The 19178-nt window shown below is 41.3% G+C and overlaps 1 protein-coding gene across 1 annotated transcript in view; it reads right to left on the reverse strand.

The window, feature by feature from the left end:
- Positions 1–15989, reverse strand: part of nox4 (NADPH oxidase 4) — a 26647-nt gene extending 10658 nt beyond the window's left edge. The window contains exons 1-9 of the mRNA XM_084350778.1: positions 15684–15989; positions 15156–15251; positions 9077–9187; positions 8639–8723; positions 6800–6897; positions 4866–4893; positions 4482–4554; positions 3093–3173; positions 1850–2009 (exon numbers count right to left, since the gene is read on the reverse strand). Coding sequence (XP_084206904.1) covers positions 1850–2009; positions 3093–3173; positions 4482–4554; positions 4866–4893; positions 6800–6897; positions 8639–8723; positions 9077–9187; positions 15156–15251; positions 15684–15740 — 789 coding nt within the window. The 5' untranslated portion in view covers positions 15741–15989. The remainder of the gene's footprint in view (positions 1–1849; positions 2010–3092; positions 3174–4481; positions 4555–4865; positions 4894–6799; positions 6898–8638; positions 8724–9076; positions 9188–15155; positions 15252–15683) is intronic.
- Between the last annotated feature and the right edge of the window lie 3189 nt (positions 15990–19178).

Genomic DNA, 19178 nt, shown 5'->3' on the forward strand with positions numbered 1-19178 from the left:
CTACAAAAATAAACCCAAAGTCGTAACATATGGTTTTCCTTTAAGGCTGGAACGTCCTTTTCTGAAGTGCATGTGCGTCATTCAAAAACGTTTATATGGAATTTTATTTGATATTTGTACAGGCTTCATGTATAACATTAAACATTATAAAGTCAGTCAGCAGTCTCTGACATTTAGTCACCCATTACGACTTCCTCTGCACAGACCTGCAGAGAGGACGGAGCTTTCATGGATCATATACACTGAAGTAAAAATGGATTATTCCTCTTCTTGTTCTGAGTAGAGCTGCAACAATTAATCAATGAATCCATTAGTTGTCAACTATTAAATTAATTGCCAACTACTTTAAAGGAGACCTATCATGCTTCTTTTTCTTTCCTTCAGTGTGTTAAGTTCTTTTGCATGTAAAAGATCTTGAAAGTTAAAAAGGTCAAAGACTGCACCAACAGAAGCTCCTCTCTCCCACAGAAAACACTGCTCCTGAAACGCCTCGTCAGTAGTCCCGTCTGACTTTGTGACATCAGACTACGTCACAATGTCACACATTTGCATAATCTTTGCCTAGCGACTAGTTTGGCACGTATAAAATTTATTTAGCGCAGCTGCTCTGTTGCTGTTGGGTCAGGCATGTGTGAACTAAAACAGAGCGTCTCAGACAGACAGGGAATACAGTGCTGCAGCACTGGACAGTGTGAGAAAACTGATGTGTTTTTTGAGCATTAAAGCAGGTAAACATATTCTAGTCGTAACCCAAAATACAATTATGGACCTAAAAATGAGCATTGTAGTAACTTTTTAAGAAAAAAAAGTCTGAATTCTCTGACTCTAGCTTCTTATTGCTGAATATTTTCTGGTTTCTTTACTCCACTTAAACCAAACAGGACATGTGGACCAAACAGGACATTTGAGGACATTATCGTGGGCTTTGGGAAACACTTATTGGGATTTTTCACCATTTTCTGACATCTGACAATGGAGAAACCAATCAACTGATTAATCAACAATGACAATAATTGTCTCATAGTTGCACCAGGCAAATGCAAATTAAACATACATGAGATTTGTTATATATTACAAAATACATAAGTTGAAAGTATACAGATTATTTTTAATTAATTCAATTTGGCTACATAAGTGATACATTTGGATTTTATGTGGATGTAACTGCCAAATTAACACATCTTAATGAACAGAAATTCCTACTCAAAATTACAACATGGAGGCGGATTTAAACGTTTGTTTTCCCCACTAGGCTGCTCATAATTACAGTCTGAAAGAAACATGAAAAAAGTGCAGTGTAGCTCTGATATAGAAAGCTTAGGGAACTGTATCAGTTGTCATCTGTCGAGGCTTCCTGATTGTCCCAACTTGCTTCACAAAAACACAAGGGGTCTCTGAATCAAACTCAGCCGAGGACATTTTATTCATGAGAATACATGTGAGATCTCTTCGTCTTTCTGTCGCGGTGTGTGGTGTTTCTGTTTCTGTCTGTTGGCAGTTACCTGTAGCAGACTAATTGCTCACAGCTCCCATAAAGCCCGCGGAGCACAATCAGGTTTAAGGGGGATTTTATGGAACCAGCTCGTTGCTTAACGACCATGTGCAAACACGTAATCACACACGCAGAGGGAAGCACACACAAACACAGGCCTTGATGTAGAAAGAGGATGCCTGCCCCTCCCATACAGCACTACACCTCTAATAAACAGGACCAACTCCCTCCAACACTTCCCAAATACTCCACACACACACACCCACTACAACACAGACACACACTTACAGGCACGAACAAACATGCACTTAAATAAATGGAAATGCCAAGACATATGTAACACACACACACACACACCTGGGGGTAGTGAGGCTGGAAGTGAGCCTCCTCTCTGCATCTCCTCTCTTCATCCTCTCCCTGCTCCAGCTCCTCGCCTTGCTGCTCTGCAGCGCTCTGATTGGCTTGGAGGCAGCCGGGAGGGTGGGCCTCGATGTTGGTCTGATACTTCAAAGCTCCTCTGGTGGAAAAGACAAGAAGAAAACTGATACTGTTAGTCTGATTATTCCAGTGTTACTTTCAGGACTGGTTAGAAGACCGAAAAGCCACATCCAGGTACATATTAACATATCTAACAGGAGTATTTTTACTGCCATTCAGACCTCCTGATACAAAAAATACAGAAAAAACCCCACAAGGTCTGCAGTGTTATTTACCTAATATGTCGGGATAGCAACATAGTGATACATATGTTTTAATACACTTTTTTTTCAGTGACACTGTGCATTTAGCCAGACAAAGTGGTGCAAAGTATCTAAGTATATGTACTCAAATACTCTACTTAAGAGCAAATTTGATGCACTACTACTATACTGCTCCTGCTACTTTATACTTCTACTTCTACTATTCAACAACTTTAGTGACTAGTTATTTTGCAAATGTTGCTTAATAATATAACATATAATCAATAAAATAAAGTATGATGTTATTCTGTAGATTAAGATAAAACTTTACTGATCTCTGACCAGGCAGATAAACTATGTAAAGAAGTTAAACCAAGCCATCAAGAGAATATCAAAAACAAATACTGCCATTTGACAAGCTATTACTCAACTGCACTGAATAAACCACAACAAAAAAAAAGGGAACAACTGGGCACAAAGAGAGCGGGCATGTACAAGCAAACCCTGCTGAAGTTACAGCTGAATGACTGTTGGCGAAGTTAGGCAAATAATTCACAAGAAAAATTCCACTTTCACTTGTCAGCACAAGAAATTAAATGACATTTTGTGTGCTTTGAGAAGGTGGCGTGATTTTCATATTGAATAGGTGATTTTTTTAATGAATGAGTTGGTGAAATGATGCATGGTTTTCTGGATGAAAACATGAAAATGAAATGTGTGCTGTCTCCAGCCGTCAGTGGGAGTCTCCGATATTTGCTGACACTGACGGTGAAGCAGACTCTTATCTCCTTTCTGAAGGTAGTGGTTGAGATGAAGACTAAATGCACCAACAGTGACTCATGCAGAGATAAAACCTTTACACAAAACCACACACACATAGATTTAGTGCTGCCATCAACAGCTTCAGCGTGGGGACCTACCCGACCATGTGCACCATGAGGATGATGTAGAAGACAATGAAGAGGTTGTGCGTGTACCAGAAGATCTCATAGTTGGACACCCTGAAAATAAATCGATACCAAGGATGCTTTAAAGATGATCAAAATAGATGTAAATGTAAAAATAATAACAAAGTAATGTGGTACAAGGAAACAAGAGCATGAGAGACACAGAAAGCGCAGAGGCAACAAAAGAAGAAAGCGAAGTCAGAGTTTGTTCAGGAGCAGACGCACAGACTCCCAGCTCAGAGCCTGAGTAAGCAGGACATCAGAGGTCAATATTAAAGGGGTCATTACACACGACAACACCCCCCCATAAACGCTGCAAACAATGAACATCATCAAACCCTGTAGTCATCCTCTTTGACTGCAACTTCTTTCATGTTTCTGTAAAGCGACTGAGCAGCGGGGTTCATTTCAAATCAAAATGTATGCATTCACCCCTGTCGATGAAGAGTTCGCTCACTTAACACATAAAACCTTTTAGAACTGGATTACATTTACATCCCTTTAATTTAACATGTCAGAATTAAAGCAAGCGACAAAACATTATGTGCAAGTGAAGGATAATTTATTTTAAGTGTTCTTTGTAAAAAAGTTAGAAAAACTCAAAGCTCAGTGAAACTTTATGTGATGAGAAGCAGTGAAGCATTAAAAACTTCAAGGGATACAAAGCTATTTCACTTAAGAAAGCTTTAATTGTTTTCACTTGACTTTAAAATAGCAAAACTCTATGCTAATATACTGTTTTACAGTATTGATCCTGTGCCAACGACCTCATTGAGACTCATTATTTTGGTATTCTTCTGGTGAGCAGCGGCCTTTATCCCACCACTCCTACAGCCACTTACCCAAACTCTTATCTAAAGCCTCAAGGGGTCTGGAAAAGCCTCTTATCCTCTCTTCAATTACTGAAGAAAGCAAAGAGAGCACACGCGCACACACACTGCAGGTTTCACACACCTGCGCGCATGCACACATGCAGAGTGGGTGACCCGCTATGACCCGAGTAATGACAGAGCTGTGAGTGGAACACTTAGTGGGGATTTGCTCCGTAACAGACCTCTGCTGGCGTGTCTCCTTGTGGTTTCCATCTAATATTTCTCTCTCTCACACACAAACAAGATAAACTCAGACGGACAGACAAAGGCGATCAGGCACCACACACAGAAAAGAAACCAAAAAGGTTTTTCCTCACATGCACAGCTCACAGGAAATTGATTTTCCCGGCTTTGAGAAACTTTTACAAATGCTTGTCTATGTTTAAGATGCAGCGCATAACTGGATCCAGTTTTCCTAAAACATCTCACGAGACAACACACACCAAACACACAAACTATGATGTTACAACTGTGTAATGGTTTGACCTACCGTACGCAGTAGGAGGAGGACGTGAACATCAGGAAGAGGATGAGAACCAACAGGACGCCCGTGACTCCAGGGACTGAAGAGAAATCAGCCAATCAGAGAGCAGAGAAATAAAGTCAAGTTAACATCCCAGGACACATCTTAAATAACTTCATTTAGAAAAACGGAAACAATTTAACTTTAAGTGACTTCTTTTACCAACTAATAATAAAAAATGCAGAGATGTTTAAAGAGAGAGACTAAAAAAACAGCATGACTTCCTGCTTTCTTCTTGGCATGAAGCCACTCTAATCTGTAACACATTGACCAGTTTCTTTGCAGAGAAAATACCAGCATACACATACACAATACATTCGGCAATGTATGAGAAAGAGTAGTTCCTCTTACTTGTGGTCAGAATGATCAGCTTGGGGTCCTGGCAATGAGACACAAAAAAAGGAATAATTGTTTGTGCGTGTAATTTTGTCCATTTTTGTGAGGACTAATTTAAGTTTCAGATCTCGCAGCTGCAGCCAGTCACGTACTAAAGAGAGAAAACAGTCTGCAGGTTTCACTCCAACCAATCGCTTTAGCAGCTGATTTCAATGCTAATTTCCTCCTCTTCACTTGAATGCATGCTAATCGCCACGGCACATGGTCAACCACCCGCTGCTTCAGAGACAGGACATTTTTGGAACGTGTGGACACTTTCCTCACATCCTCGAAGAGCTGACGGAGGGTTCAGACTTCTAGGTTTAAGGTTAGAGTTAGTTTCAGGATGAAGGCATCAGTATGCTTCAAACTTAATGCTTGTGGGATCACAGCGTCTGAACCACTGTCACATAGAAAGATGGACGATGCGTCTCTGCTTTCTTTCCCTGTGCCTCCCCTTCCAGTGGACTACATGTACAGTACTAAATATTTTTTCAACCCATTTAAATTGGGCCATGAATTACATTAGTATACAGTATACGGTGTTCGTCAATTAAAGGATAACTACCGTTTTTTACAACCTGGACCTTATTTCTGGCAAAATATATGATCACTTACTCACCCAGATAACTTTGGTGTCATTCGGCGTCGTTCGGACGAAATTAGATCCAGTGTAGCGGCGATATATCCATATAATGGGAGGGACGGGGCAGCGACACACAGCCTCTATATAACGCATTATCTGCCACGAAACTAGTTAATTTCATCAATATTTTGTTATGAAATGCTAGCGCTATTAGCCTCTGAGTCCGGGCTCGTCCGTTATCAACATCCGGGGTCAAACTAGCAGTAGCAGCTACAGGTAAACAAGCCGCGCTGTCGCGGGTGCGCGCGCAGCTCAGAGACGACATCTTCCAGGTCAGAGGTAGTAGATCAGCCTACAGACCCCGGATGTTGACAATAGACGAGCCCGGACTCAGAGGCTAATAGCGCTAGCATTTCATGACAAAATATTGATGAAATGAACTAGTTTCGTGGCAGATAATGCGTTATATAGAGGCTGTGTGTCGCTGCCCCGTCTCTCCCATTATATGGATATATCGCCGCTACACTGGATCTAATTTCGTCCGAACGACGCCGAATGACACCAAAGTTATCTGGGTGAGTAAATGACCATATGTTTTGCCAGAAATAAGGTCCAGGTTGTAAAAAACGGTACTTATCCTTTAAATAAATTTTCAGCTTAAGAAGTCCCACTTTTTCATGAAACTAATTAAGTATAAGAGTTTGAATGCACGTGTCTAGAAAGATCTGACACCAGACACCTCGTTCTTTGTGCGATTGATACGGCGTATCATTAATTCATGAAGAGGAGGTTAGCGATTTTCTCGCGTGAATAGTACTTACTTATTATGATGCTTTGTTACTTACACTAGGTCTGCGGAGAACTGGAAGTATCACCAATAATCATTTCCCAAGTAACCTCCCCAGTGATGAACTAAACCCACCTCCCCCAATTTTCAAATGTCAATATGGAAGGATAAGCATGTCCACTTTATGCAGACTGAATGGATCAAAATTAGGGTGGGCATGCCAGGACGGAACTGGTTCCACGCTGATGGAAAAGGGGCATGAGTGAAACACAATGAATGCCTTTGAGATGATTGTCCAGAGTTATACAGCTCATCACATCTCACTTGACTTTTCACCCCGTCTCGCAGTCTTGTCATTGAGAACATGAGTGGTGACTATTGCTTTCAGATGTGGTCAGGCAACATGTTGCAAGCATACCTCGGCCTTCAGGTTAAGGTAAGATGAGGGGTTAGAGATGTCCTTGTGATGGTTAAGGTTATGGGCCAGGTTAATGATGGTCCTCACAAGTATAAAGTCAAACTGTGCGTGTGTCTCACCTCTCCTCTGTAGCGGGCCAAATTGAGAGCAGGAAAGTCGTCTGAGTAGCTCATGCTGAAGTTGACGACATTCACCAGGTGGGCAGACACGTGCACGACTACAGAAGAAGAGAGCAGGTTACACAATACTGATTGGAAACACACGTTTTTGTGCACATCGACTCTACTTCAAACGCACACAAACTTAATTATAAAGGTCAAAATGAACTGCGAGCAGAAACTCACACAAACATTTCTTTGTCTATTCAGCAGAAAGTCAGCAAAACATCCTCCTGACTCACTGGCACACACACACACACACACACACACACACTCCTCCCTGACATCATAGACGAACCATGCAGCCCTTCGACAGCTGATGGAATTAGAGGGCGTAATCATGAGACACAAGGGTCCTTTTTTTCTCACTCACATCCTTTCTCACTCCCACTGCCTCCCACCCCTCTGTCTCTCTCTCTGTCTCTCCCTTCTCTTAGTCGAGGTCTCTCTACCATCCCGGCCGTCTCTCTGTCTTCATTGTCATTTGTTGTCTCAGAACGTTGGAACTCTGCGATTAGAACATGAGAGCTTCGCCTGAGGGAAGACATATCTGCGTGTGGTGCTGAGAAGTTGACAGTAATGATGAAGGGAGGCTTAAGCTTACAAATGATGTAATAATGGACAACAGACACCAGCTCTTTGAGGTCTTTTATCTATATTACTTTTTTTATTGGCTCTATGGATGGCAACGTTGGATGGCTGGTCCACCATTTTGGTCCAGCCTGAGATATCTCAACAAACTTTCATTACAGACATTCATTGTCTCCTCAAGGATAAATCCTACTAGCATGCTGATGTTAGCATTTAACTAACATGTGTCTTTGTGTCTGGTTTACAAGAAGAAGAAGAAGAAGAAGAAGAAGAAGCAGAAGGATCTTTATCAATCACATTAAATCATGCGATGTACAACTTAGTGAAACATGTTCTCTGCATTTAACCCGTCCTGAAGGAGCAGCCAAAGTACAGCGACCAGAGACCAACTCCAGATTCTAAACCAGCTGACCTTGGAAAAGGGCACTGACTGGAGAATTAGCCTAATGTGCATGTTTTTGATGGTGGGGAAAACCTGTGTACCCAGAGGAAACCCACACATGAATAGGAAGAATATGCAAACTTGCCCCAGCCAGGACAAGAGACTAAAGTCAGGATATGTTGACTTCTGCTGCTTTCATCGTCTCTTATGATTCCCTCAACTTTATGGAATTACATACTAAACTGCAGAAGAATCCCTTTATAATCAATCCAGTCACCACCCTCTACATGCTATCTGGTGGATCAGAAATCCTTTCAGCTGTTGAGCATTTTAATTCGGAGGTCAGCAGTTAGTAGGCAGAAGATCTTTAGAACAGAACCGGACCTGAGAGCAATCTCTGGATCGCTACGAAGAAGCGCACACAGCATGTCGTTATATGTTGGTGTTGGTTGCCGTTGCTGACTTAGGTCATCTTTTTCGTGAGAAAAAGAGAGTCGCGTGTTACTGGACTGATGGAAAGCCAGACCTCGCCGACATGAATGAATAAGAGGAGGAAGAGGATACACAGCTGTTAGTACTATAGCTCCCATGATGTCATGAGAGGAGACACACAAGTTCGACAACACACACACACAAACACACACACACACAGCTAGACAGCAAAAACACACATGACCAGCTGGACGGACATCACAGCTGGTACGCCAGGAATGCTGAGCCAGCCTCAATCCATTTATCCACACTTCACACACACACACATACTGACACACACACACAGTATGATACATGTAGACATATGAGCTGTAGTGGTAAGTGACCGTTTTTACCAGAGAAGATGCAGATGGCCACTCCACAGGCCACATGAAAGGTCTTGCTCTTGTCCAGCAGTCTTCGAGTCTTTCTGCTTGAAACCTGTGTGTTGTAACAGTTCATTTCCAATATAAAATAAAACATCACAGATTTTAGAGCAATCCCTACATTCAACTGTATCTCATAAATTTACATGTGATATAAGCAAAAACTTGTTTAGCCGCAATTTTTTTCCTCCCCCCCCCCAAAAACCCTTTATCTACATAAAATTAGAAACAGCTGTGACATTTTTAACTCACGATGAACTTGCTGTTTCAAATTAAAAGAGGAAATTTAAACCCTCATTCCTCTTTTATTATGTTCTCAGTGGTTTCATCACCACTGAGAAGAACTCCCGTCACTCTGTTTTCTTCCTCCCTCTTTCCTTCCTCTACTCCCCTCAGTCTCTTTCTTACTGTGTGTGTTCCTCGGACAAAGGTGAGCAGGGAGCGACACATGGGCAACAAGACCAAGCTGCAGTTCAGGTTCAGCACAGACGCAGATGCCCTGCTGATGCACAGCCCCGGCTGAAAGAGACACACACACACACAGACAAACACACACTGTTAGGTAGGTTGCTGAAATGCAGACGGATTCAGTGGATGTAAAGGGCCCCACAGGCTAAGACATATACTTTTGAGCTGTTCTGATTCAGATTTGGACACTTCTCTGTGCGCACTGAGAGCCTGAGGCATGAGTTCCCGGCCTCACCGGAAAAGTTTAACCCATCTTTGTCCTTCTCAGTGTAGAGAGCTAAGGATCGTTCTGCTTTAGGCATCTCTCTGCTGAAGCTTTGTCTCCAAATACAGCTTTTTATTTGAGTTTATTCATATGATGACACACAATATCTTCTTTGGTGATTGAAATTGATGATTCAAAATATCCTTTCTGAAATAACTGAGGTTAGTTTACTTTACATAACATAAGACAAGAGACAAATGTATATGTTAAAAGTAAGTTTTATTTTAAAAAGATAATTTTTTTTAATTGTAGTTTATTTTACATTAAAAAATTAAATTAGATTTTTGTCTCAAACACTAACAACTTTTCAACACAGGGCAAATACTTTTCCTGAATTACTTTGAAGAAAACTTAAAAATATGATGATTCTGGAGTTTTAAGGATCTGTTTTATATTGCATTTATGATAATGACATCCTAGGAAAAGGTTAGTTACACTGAATCCAAAACTACATGTATCATGTGTATTCAGATTTAACTGAGTTATGACTCTGAGAAGAAGTAGCTTAAGGACTGTAATTGCCTCTATAAGTTGTGTGTCACAGCCACTGCTGCTGCTGCAACTGACCATGTTGGTAAAAAAGTCCAAATCAGCAGGCCAAAATACAATAACAATGTTCCTGTTGCATCAGTATACGTATCCCTATCACCTTAAAGAGCATCTTTGCCTCATGACTCCCCCTCGCCCGTTAGCTGCATCATACGCGGTGAACCACCAAGTCCTCCTGTCCACCCAATTCAAACTGGCCTCTCCAGAACAAAACTAAAACTTGTTTGAGTCACACCTCAGAGGGCGAGGTCACTCGATCACTAAAAGTGGCATTGCAAGGAAAACAGTCCAAGTGTTAATTTCTTTCCAATGGGGTTCTGCAAGGATCTGTGTTTGGTCCCCTTCTCCTTTCAATATATACCGTCTCTCTCAGTTAGACTATTCTATCACATGGGCCTTGTAACCATTATTATGCTGATGATACCCAGCTCTGCCCTTTCCAACAGATGATTCCCACTGCTGTTTCCCCTTGTCCACAAACCCCTGGGTGCCCTGATAGTCCACTGGAAAAGGGAGGTCAGTGGGCCACAATGAATTTACTGTTTAATCACACCACAAATGAGACAAATTAGCTAGCTGGTGTGTTATTTCCTAATTCTATGTTCAGTGTTTTTTCCTACAATTGGTTTGTAAAAATGCAGCAGACTGTAGTTTATGTGGTTTCCCTGGTAAACATACCGACCTCTACGGTTGTCGCAGCTGCAATGTCTCTGAGATAGATAGCTGACTAGCGGGAGGGCAGCCTGGCAACAACATGCCCTGCAGATACCCAGCCTCTCCACGCTGCCTAGCCCAGAGAAAACTTGGGGAGAGAAGAGCCATGAGCGGCCCCCGAGAATAGCAGCAGCAGGCAGGGAGGCAGGCCAAAGACGTAGGTGTGTTTACCAAGAAACTACAGCTCATAAACCACCGTATCAGAACCACAAGGAAAACAGACAAAACCACGCTACACGATTAGTGAACAGGTTGAGTTAAGCATGGACAACACAATCAATGAAGACAACAAATCAGAGGCAGGGTAAGGTTGTTTTTTCAAGAAAACAAGTCGGATCCATAAAAACACTGTCAGTAGCTGAAACCAGAATGAAAATCCAGTTTAGCTAAAGTGACATGGGAGAGATATTTGTGGTGTTATATTCCTTTACTGTAAAAGCTGTTTTCATGCGGAAAGATTGGATGTACTTTGGGGTCTACTAAACTCAGCACGTTTAAACACTTTCTTGGCAGCCTCTGTGAGCACCGCCGGTGCCGTCTCTTCTGATTATCCCCAAGAAATTGAAACAACTAGTGTGAAAGGTGAAGGTGTGTGAGTGTGTGCATCAGAGAGAGAGAGGGGTCATGTGTGAAACTGCAGTCCAACATTTTAAGAGACACTCCACCCCTGAATCTTTTCAGTCTTAAACTCCTTTAAGACTCTTTTGGATGTCCAATTTTGTAGTTTGTTCCTTTTTTTTAAGAACAGTAATGCTAGATGCTATCTTACAACCATTGTAATTGTTTCTGTTAATTCTCTTCTCAGTTATGTTAAAAATGATTTTTTGGGGGGCATTTGGGGGCAGTGAATTGTAAACACAATAGGGATGCACGATTTGGATTTTTTCAGCCGCTACCGAGAACCAATAACAAATTAATTTACCATAAATTAATATAATTTATAGTCATGTTTGTGTCTGATAAATGTAAAACCAATATTCATATTAAGATTTCTTCTTTTAGTTCTGTTTTTGGTCTCCACCAACTCCTGAAGGAAATATCTGGCTTTTTAGCTGCTAAATGCTCCACTACAAGCTAAGCTCGTCATTAACATTGTCTGTCTGCAGTCTGGAGCTTATAAAGTATAAACTTGTGAACCAGACAGCTAAAAAAATAAGATGACAATCACGATCAGATAAGCTGCAGATTCAGGTGATAATTCTCTGTCGTTTTATCACTACAAACAAGCTCTTTCACATCCTTCACTTTATCATTCGATACACTGTTATTATGGAAATAAAGTTTATAGACACTTTAACTGCAGGTTAGCTTAAAAAATGTGCTTGCTTACATAATTATGACTAATTTGCAGGTTGATATACATGACAGTCCATGTATAGAGAAGGCATACTGCTGAGTTTCTGAAAAGTGAGAATCTACATTTAGCAAGTCAAGGTTAACACAAGGTTAACTACTTTAAAGTCTGCTACCCTTACCCTTTAAAACTTCCCACACGCATTCACTCAATACTGACGGCAGCTGACGGCAAAACCACAAGCAGGAGATCTGATATCCTGCTTTCTGTACATCCCCAACACCCCAAACAACCAAAACACACACGCGTACACACTGAACCATACAGGTGGATGTGATAAGATACTTTTTGAAGTTAAATCTAAGTTCCCTTCAGCGGCATTAAAGCTTTGAAATACATCTCCAACGTGTGTGTGCACACCCAAGCACACACACACACACACACACACATAAACTTAAGCCCTCTGGTAAGGCATTCAGTCAAAGCCAGCGGCGTGCCCACACTTGCCCCTCTCTCTCTTGTGCCTCCCACTGTAGAGGGTGTGCATGAATAGCTCACACATCCCGCTCGCTGCTACATCTGATTTTCCCTCTTGTTTCATACGACACACAAATCTGTCTTCCAATCTATGTTAATATTGTATTCTTTCCCTGACTCAGTTTGTTTTAAAGCTGTCATTTACAAAAACGTAGAATGCATTACATTTGCTAAATTCTTAATAATCTTTGTATGTCCTAGACAAACTCTTTGCTGTCTTTGGCGTTGCGATAAAAAAAAATCAGGGAGTCGTTGCACCAAGATCCTCCTACCTGGTGGCTGCTGACTTATTGCATGTATCTCCTGAGTCCTGATGAGTCAAGAGTATGTGTCACTGTTATCAACATGCTGTATATGTGCTGACAACACTTTTTCTCTAAAATAATAACACACATAAGAATACAAATAGAGAGAAAACTGGGAGCAGTGCAAACTGTGTTCTTGCTTCCACAGAGCTGGCCTTGCAACTAGCGATCAGCACAAAGCAAATGGGTTGTTCAGCTGAAATGACCCGACACACAACATGAACTTGTGACAACAATTACACCAGAACTCACATGAGTCAACAAACACCAAAATCAAATTGTGCGTGACTGGATGCCCAGGCTGATATATATCTGCCGATATTGGCCCGTCAGAAATATTTTTATGAGTGTCTGTGTATGTGTTGTCGGTGTGTATGTGCCCTGACAACACAGCTTGTTATTTCAGTGCACTGATGTCATTTTGGATGATAAAGTTTATTGTTAAACTGCCTCCATTACATATCTTTGTCAAAAATGTTTGATAAACCACAATTGAGGAACCATTGCAAAAAATGTGTGTTTACGTGTATACTGAATATCGGTATTGGAATTTTTTTACTCCCTAATATCAGTATTGACATCAGCCCCAAAAATCCAGTATCAGTCAGGCCCTAACGCACACACACACCCCAACAGGAACTTGTGACAATGATTACACCAACGCTCACACAAGTCGACAATCACCCAAAATCAAATTCTTGATTGTGTGTGTGTGTGTGTGTGGTTAAGTAAGTGTGACCGGGTGCCCGGGTTCATGCCGCTAACAGACTGGCCAACCTGTGAACACACACACACACAGACACATACACATGCACACGTGTGTGGCTAATTGCTGTGACAGAGTTTAAAGTCACAGCTCAGACTCATTAAACGTGCACGTGACAGTCGACCATCCATCACAAAGCCTGCTCCTGTGATATAAATAGACATTTCTGAAGCCAGAAGAAGCACGTTTCTTAAAAAAACGCCACATCATACTGTATATCAGGATGCAGCCAGCAACAAATCTTCTGAATATTGACTATTTCTTGTCTCTGAGTGTTCGTCTCTGGTGAGGATGCAACTATTTTGCCTTGTGCCAATTTTAATCTGATTACTTCTCACCCTCTAAACTTACTTACTCCTCCTTACATGTAGCTTTTAAAGAAGCTACAGGATGCTCTAAAGTGATTTCCCTCCATCTGAACTGCTACTTCACGAGTTTTGTAGCAGATGCTGTCAACAGTTACAGTCAGGATGAATCTCTCTGCACACAATCAAAACTTTCAAGTGTGACTATGCTGATGAGTCAGTGTAGATTTTAGAGGCCTGGCACACAAACTGTATACACACCGAGACAGTCCCCAATCAAGGACATAAGTGGAAACAGAGACGGTAAATAGCTTACTCTAGCGGTAAATTAAGATTTCTGACACTCATGAATCATCGTCATTTTGTGTGATTACTAACAGGTTTAGTTTCACACAACTGTAATCTTTGCATCTATAAAATGGGTCAAATTGTGTTGTGGGGTTGTTAGCAGAGAGTAGTGAACATGCAGATCAAATAAATGGTTAAATTATACTAATTTTATAGAAAAAGGGAGTAAGTGTATGTCACCTCCGTTCACCCCAACGGACCATTTTTTCACAGCAATGGTGGATCAATGAGCCTCTTAATAGATCCCAGAAGTTAGCTGCTAATACTAGCAGCGCAATAGAGTTTCAGCAGAAGAGTAGTTATCCATTTATCCACTTCCGTTGTCGCGACTCACTCTACTAAAGTATCAGTGTTAACGTTACTTTTACTTTTACGTTACTTTTGAAAGATTAGGGGACTAAATAAACGGACACGGTGAACAACATGAGCTGAATGTTCGGAATCGCCATCCTACCTCTGAAGGTGCGACACGTAATGGCTACCTGTCGACTTCATACTCTAAACAAATCTCACCAGAGTAACCGCTAACTTCCGCTTACAGTAGCTGCCGTTAGCTAGTTAGCTCAGTTAGCAGTGCAGCTTGCGGTCCGGACTGGGAGCAAGGAGCACTGGGGCACCATAACATAATGTCAATACTGTTATTTCTTCACATAAAAGTTGATAATTTGAGTTTTAGACAAAATTCTTACATATTGTATCTTTAAAAGGAGACCTCTAACCAAATCCTTCCAATGCTACATATTATTCAATGGGCCATTATTTGAGCATATTCACTAATATACGCTAAAGGAAGAGCTTAACGTGAAGATAAAATATAATTATTTGTCATTCTTGTAGACGTCTTTGTTCAGTTTTGCTGACATAAGTATGCAGTTAAGTATGTAACACTGTACGGAGACATATAAATGTAAAGTATGTCAATGTGTCAGGTCTTACCCCGAGCATCTTGTAGAGGTAGTGATACTGCTGTCCTGTGGAGTACAGCAGGAAGGTCTTCAGGAACAGCCAGGTGTTCGCTGCCAGCCACAGCATCTGCACAATCACAAGATGTACAGTGTAGTGTAAAATACTCAACATCAGGTCAATGTCAACAAATAAAAATCAAAACAGGATATGTAACGTTTTTGTTGGACTGATGGTAGATAACTGTCTCTAAATAAGCATGTAACAAGATTTACATTCATTCTTATGGGAAAAAATGTGGCATATTGCTGTGGTAGCCTGTTGGCTGCAGCATATTCAGTACACCAAACTCACTGGTGAACACTGAGAGCCTGACAAACAGTCCTGTGCCTGTGTTAGTGATTTTCCCTCAGGATGGAGAGCTTCGTGAACACTTTTTGCAAGTTGCCTCGAAAATAAAAAAGTTGTTATTCGCAGGTAAAACAAACAAATCCATGAACAACGACTTCCGATGTGAGCTTTAAAAAAAAAAAAAAGGTCTCCTGACAAAAGTTCACCCACCAGAACCAAGTGCTTTCCTCCCTCGTTGGCGACCCAGCTCCGCACCGACACAACCATGATGCCTTCACTGACCCCGCAGCTGTCCCCAACTTTTTCAGCGAAGCCTCGGTGTGGCTGAGAGGTGAAGCAGGGCTCGTCCTCCTCCCTGCAGCTCTGTCTCTGTCTGTCTGTCTGTCTGTGTGCAGCAGCAGCAGCAGCAGCAGCAGACCGGCCGGTGTCTGCTCCGTCCTCCCTCCCCTCACTCCTCCGTTACGCCGCTCCTGTCTGCTCTGAGCGCGTCTGGACTTTTCGTCCCCCCGCAGAGAGACTCCGTGAAGAGCTGCGTCTCAGACACGACCCTCCCTCCGTCCTCATGACACTTCAGCTCACCTCACGCCTGGAGGTCAAGTGGGCAGCTAAAGCACGTTGAGTAGATAATGACCTCGGGCTGAATAAAGTTAACCAGCACACACAGAAGAACAATACACATCGCTCCACCGCGCCGCACTGCGCCTCCTCTGCCGCTAGAGGGCGCCACAGTCTCACATGTCCCACTGGAGCGGAGAGAGATGTAATGTAACTGGTAATCTGATTACAACCAGCCCAGATTACACTTCAAAATATAAGAAATGAGACTGTGGTCAGGTTTTACTGATACTGATTTGGTTAAGTCTTTGAATGATGGCTATTTAAAAAATTGGGATGTTTTTTAATAATAACCAAAGCTCTATTATATATGTTTCTAAAGGGGTGATTTTATTTGACCAACAGTAATAAGACATTTAATTTGCATTGAAAATGTTCTGAGATGTTTAAAGTGAAAAAGAAACAAATATTTCTGGAGCTCAGGTTTTTGTGGCCGCATCCGTTTTTAGAAAAAGTAACATAATGTTGCTGTATTTCAATGGTGCATGTTAAAAAACTGCCATGTAATTTGTACTAAGTAACTAAATACATTTCATCATTCATTATCATCTCATCAAGACGTGCATTTGCAGATTTGATGATTAAAATCCTTTGTTAATGACATATTCACATATCTCTAACATCTCTCTGGGCTGTCAGCGCCATCTTTAGTTCGTAGAAAGAAACGCAGCCAAAGTGTGAGAGAACGTTTCTCAGACCAGAGATTAATCTAAAATAAAGGACATTAAAAACAGATGCACACGCTGAAGAAAAATAAAGTTGTGTATATATGAAAACACAAATCAGTCCAAATAAGTCAAGACATCTGGTACACCATCCATCCACAACACACTCCTGTGCAAGTATTTTTTGATAGGCTGGGCGAGATTAATTAGTTACAACCAAGATCCCTTTTAATGATGCGTGTTGCATTTTTTTGTATTTAACACAACTTGGTAGTGAGTTTCAAAGGCAATTCTTGTCCTTACAAATCTCACTTTAAGCTCCATATTATATCAGTTTTTGAGCATTTGATTGAAGCTCCAGAAATTCTACTTAATGGGCCTTTGACATTATTTTATCAACTATACTGTAGCTTCTAACTTTATAGCAACCGTTTAGGGAGGCACTCATTTCCAATCCAAAGAGAAATCCAGCGAGAGAAAGTGTTTCCTTAACTTGTTCTGGCCTGCACAGAGTCATGACCTCAACCCCGTCTTGCATCTTGGGGATGAAGTGGAGCACAGACTGCGGGCCAGATCTTATCAGACAACATCAGTGGCGAGTACTCTTCAGGCTAAATGGAGAAACATTTCTGCAGCCAGGTTATGTTTTGTAGAAAGCCTTCAATGTTATAGCAGCATGTTAATGTTCATGGTTTTTAAATTAAAAGTTCAATAATCACATATGGGTCTAATTTCTTGGCTTTGTAGTGCACAAACACCACAAACTATCAGAAAAAAAAGCGATCATCATCAAAGTCCTTGATCTTCATCAGGGTTTTGTCATGCTCATCAGGGTTTTCTGGATGTTCAACAGGATAAACCTGTTATTAGGTTTAAACACGTAGCCATAATATACTGTACTAGTGTGCTGGGTCTTTAAAATGGGGAGCAGCATGTGTTTTTTCACTGGTAATACTTGTTGTGAAGGCCTCATCCACCAGAGAGCAGACTGAGATCAGGATTGTCCCAGTCCTGCTCTACAAAGTTTATGCATTTCAGATGTTTGATGCTCTATAGTACTTTTGTTTTATCAGCTGTGACTGTAAGATGCTCTGTTCAAAACCCCAAAATATAATAAAACAGTAAAGGTGGGCTAAGGTGTATTGTTTTTCAGGGGAAATATTACCAGTTACTCCAATCACTTAAGAACTTATAAGAGATATTTCCTATATCCCAGCATTTCTGAAATGTTTTGAATATCAATATTAATATTTTAAGGTGTATCGTGATATCACCTAAAAATATTGCAATATTATTATAAGGTCATATCACCCAGCCCTATTCAGACTTTGGTATGACTTTAAACAGTGCAGAATATTATTCTGTTGTTATATTTTATCATTTAATGATTACCTATGGTCCTTTGATCGTGTAAAATTATTCAAATACAGCATTTGTTTTTTAACCAACCTCCCCCTTACAACCAAAATCTGCTGGTTTAATTAAAGTCATCTCTCCAGATAAACAACATGTTGAGGACGAGGCAGAGCTGTGGTCTGTGTCCTCCCCACATTCCTGAGGGCAGAGAGTGTCCTCCCTGCTTCACGCTCCAGCCCGCCGCATGAAAGGACCGTCCTCCACACCACACAGCTGCTCACAGAACCACGAGGGGTCAAGCACGACCGAGGCCGCATGTCTTATAGTGTGGGAAAATATGCCTCTCTATAGCTCTATATGATACACAGCAGTGCTGTAACTTGAATCTATCCTGAACTGAAACTTGAACTGAAAGTGAACTGAACCAAGCTTTAATAACCTGACTCTACACACCTGTTGTAACTGAAGTTAGTTAGTAGTGTTAGAAGCTTTGGAGACAGTTTACATGTCAACTTTATGAACTGAAATCAACTGCATTTTTAATAGTAAGGCAGAAGTTAAACTCAGTATCAGTCGAAATGCAAGCTGTCCTTAGACCCTCGATTCAAATAAGGAAAAACTCCACGAAACGACCCTTTAACAGGAAGGAAATGGAAGAAACCTCAGGGGAGCAACAGAGGGAGGATCCCTCTCACAGGACAGACAAATGACAGTATATTACAAATTATGATAACAAAAAATACTGTTACATGCCAACTGTAAAACATTAGTGAAGAAAGTGGATCCAGGAGGACGTTGAGGAACCTCAAGTGTCTCCAGATAGGTAGGACCTGAGCCACATGACCTCATTTAGAGACCTAGAGACTCTAAACAGACCTGGAGAGAGGACAAGCCACACAAACTGGAAAAAAGGCAGGCACAGCCTTGAGAGAGAGAGAGAGAGAGAGAGAGAGGGAGAGAGAGAGAGAGAGAGAGAGAGAGAGAGAGAGAGAGAGAGAGACAAACTCCTTGGGGCCAAATCCAGATCCAAACATCACCGACAGCCAAGAAAGAGAGAGAGAGAGAGAGA

Source organism: Pagrus pagrus (genome assembly GCF_965226575.1).
Source record: "Pagrus pagrus genome assembly, chromosome: 4".
In the NCBI taxonomy this organism is placed as follows: Eukaryota; Metazoa; Chordata; class Actinopteri; order Spariformes; family Sparidae; genus Pagrus; species Pagrus pagrus.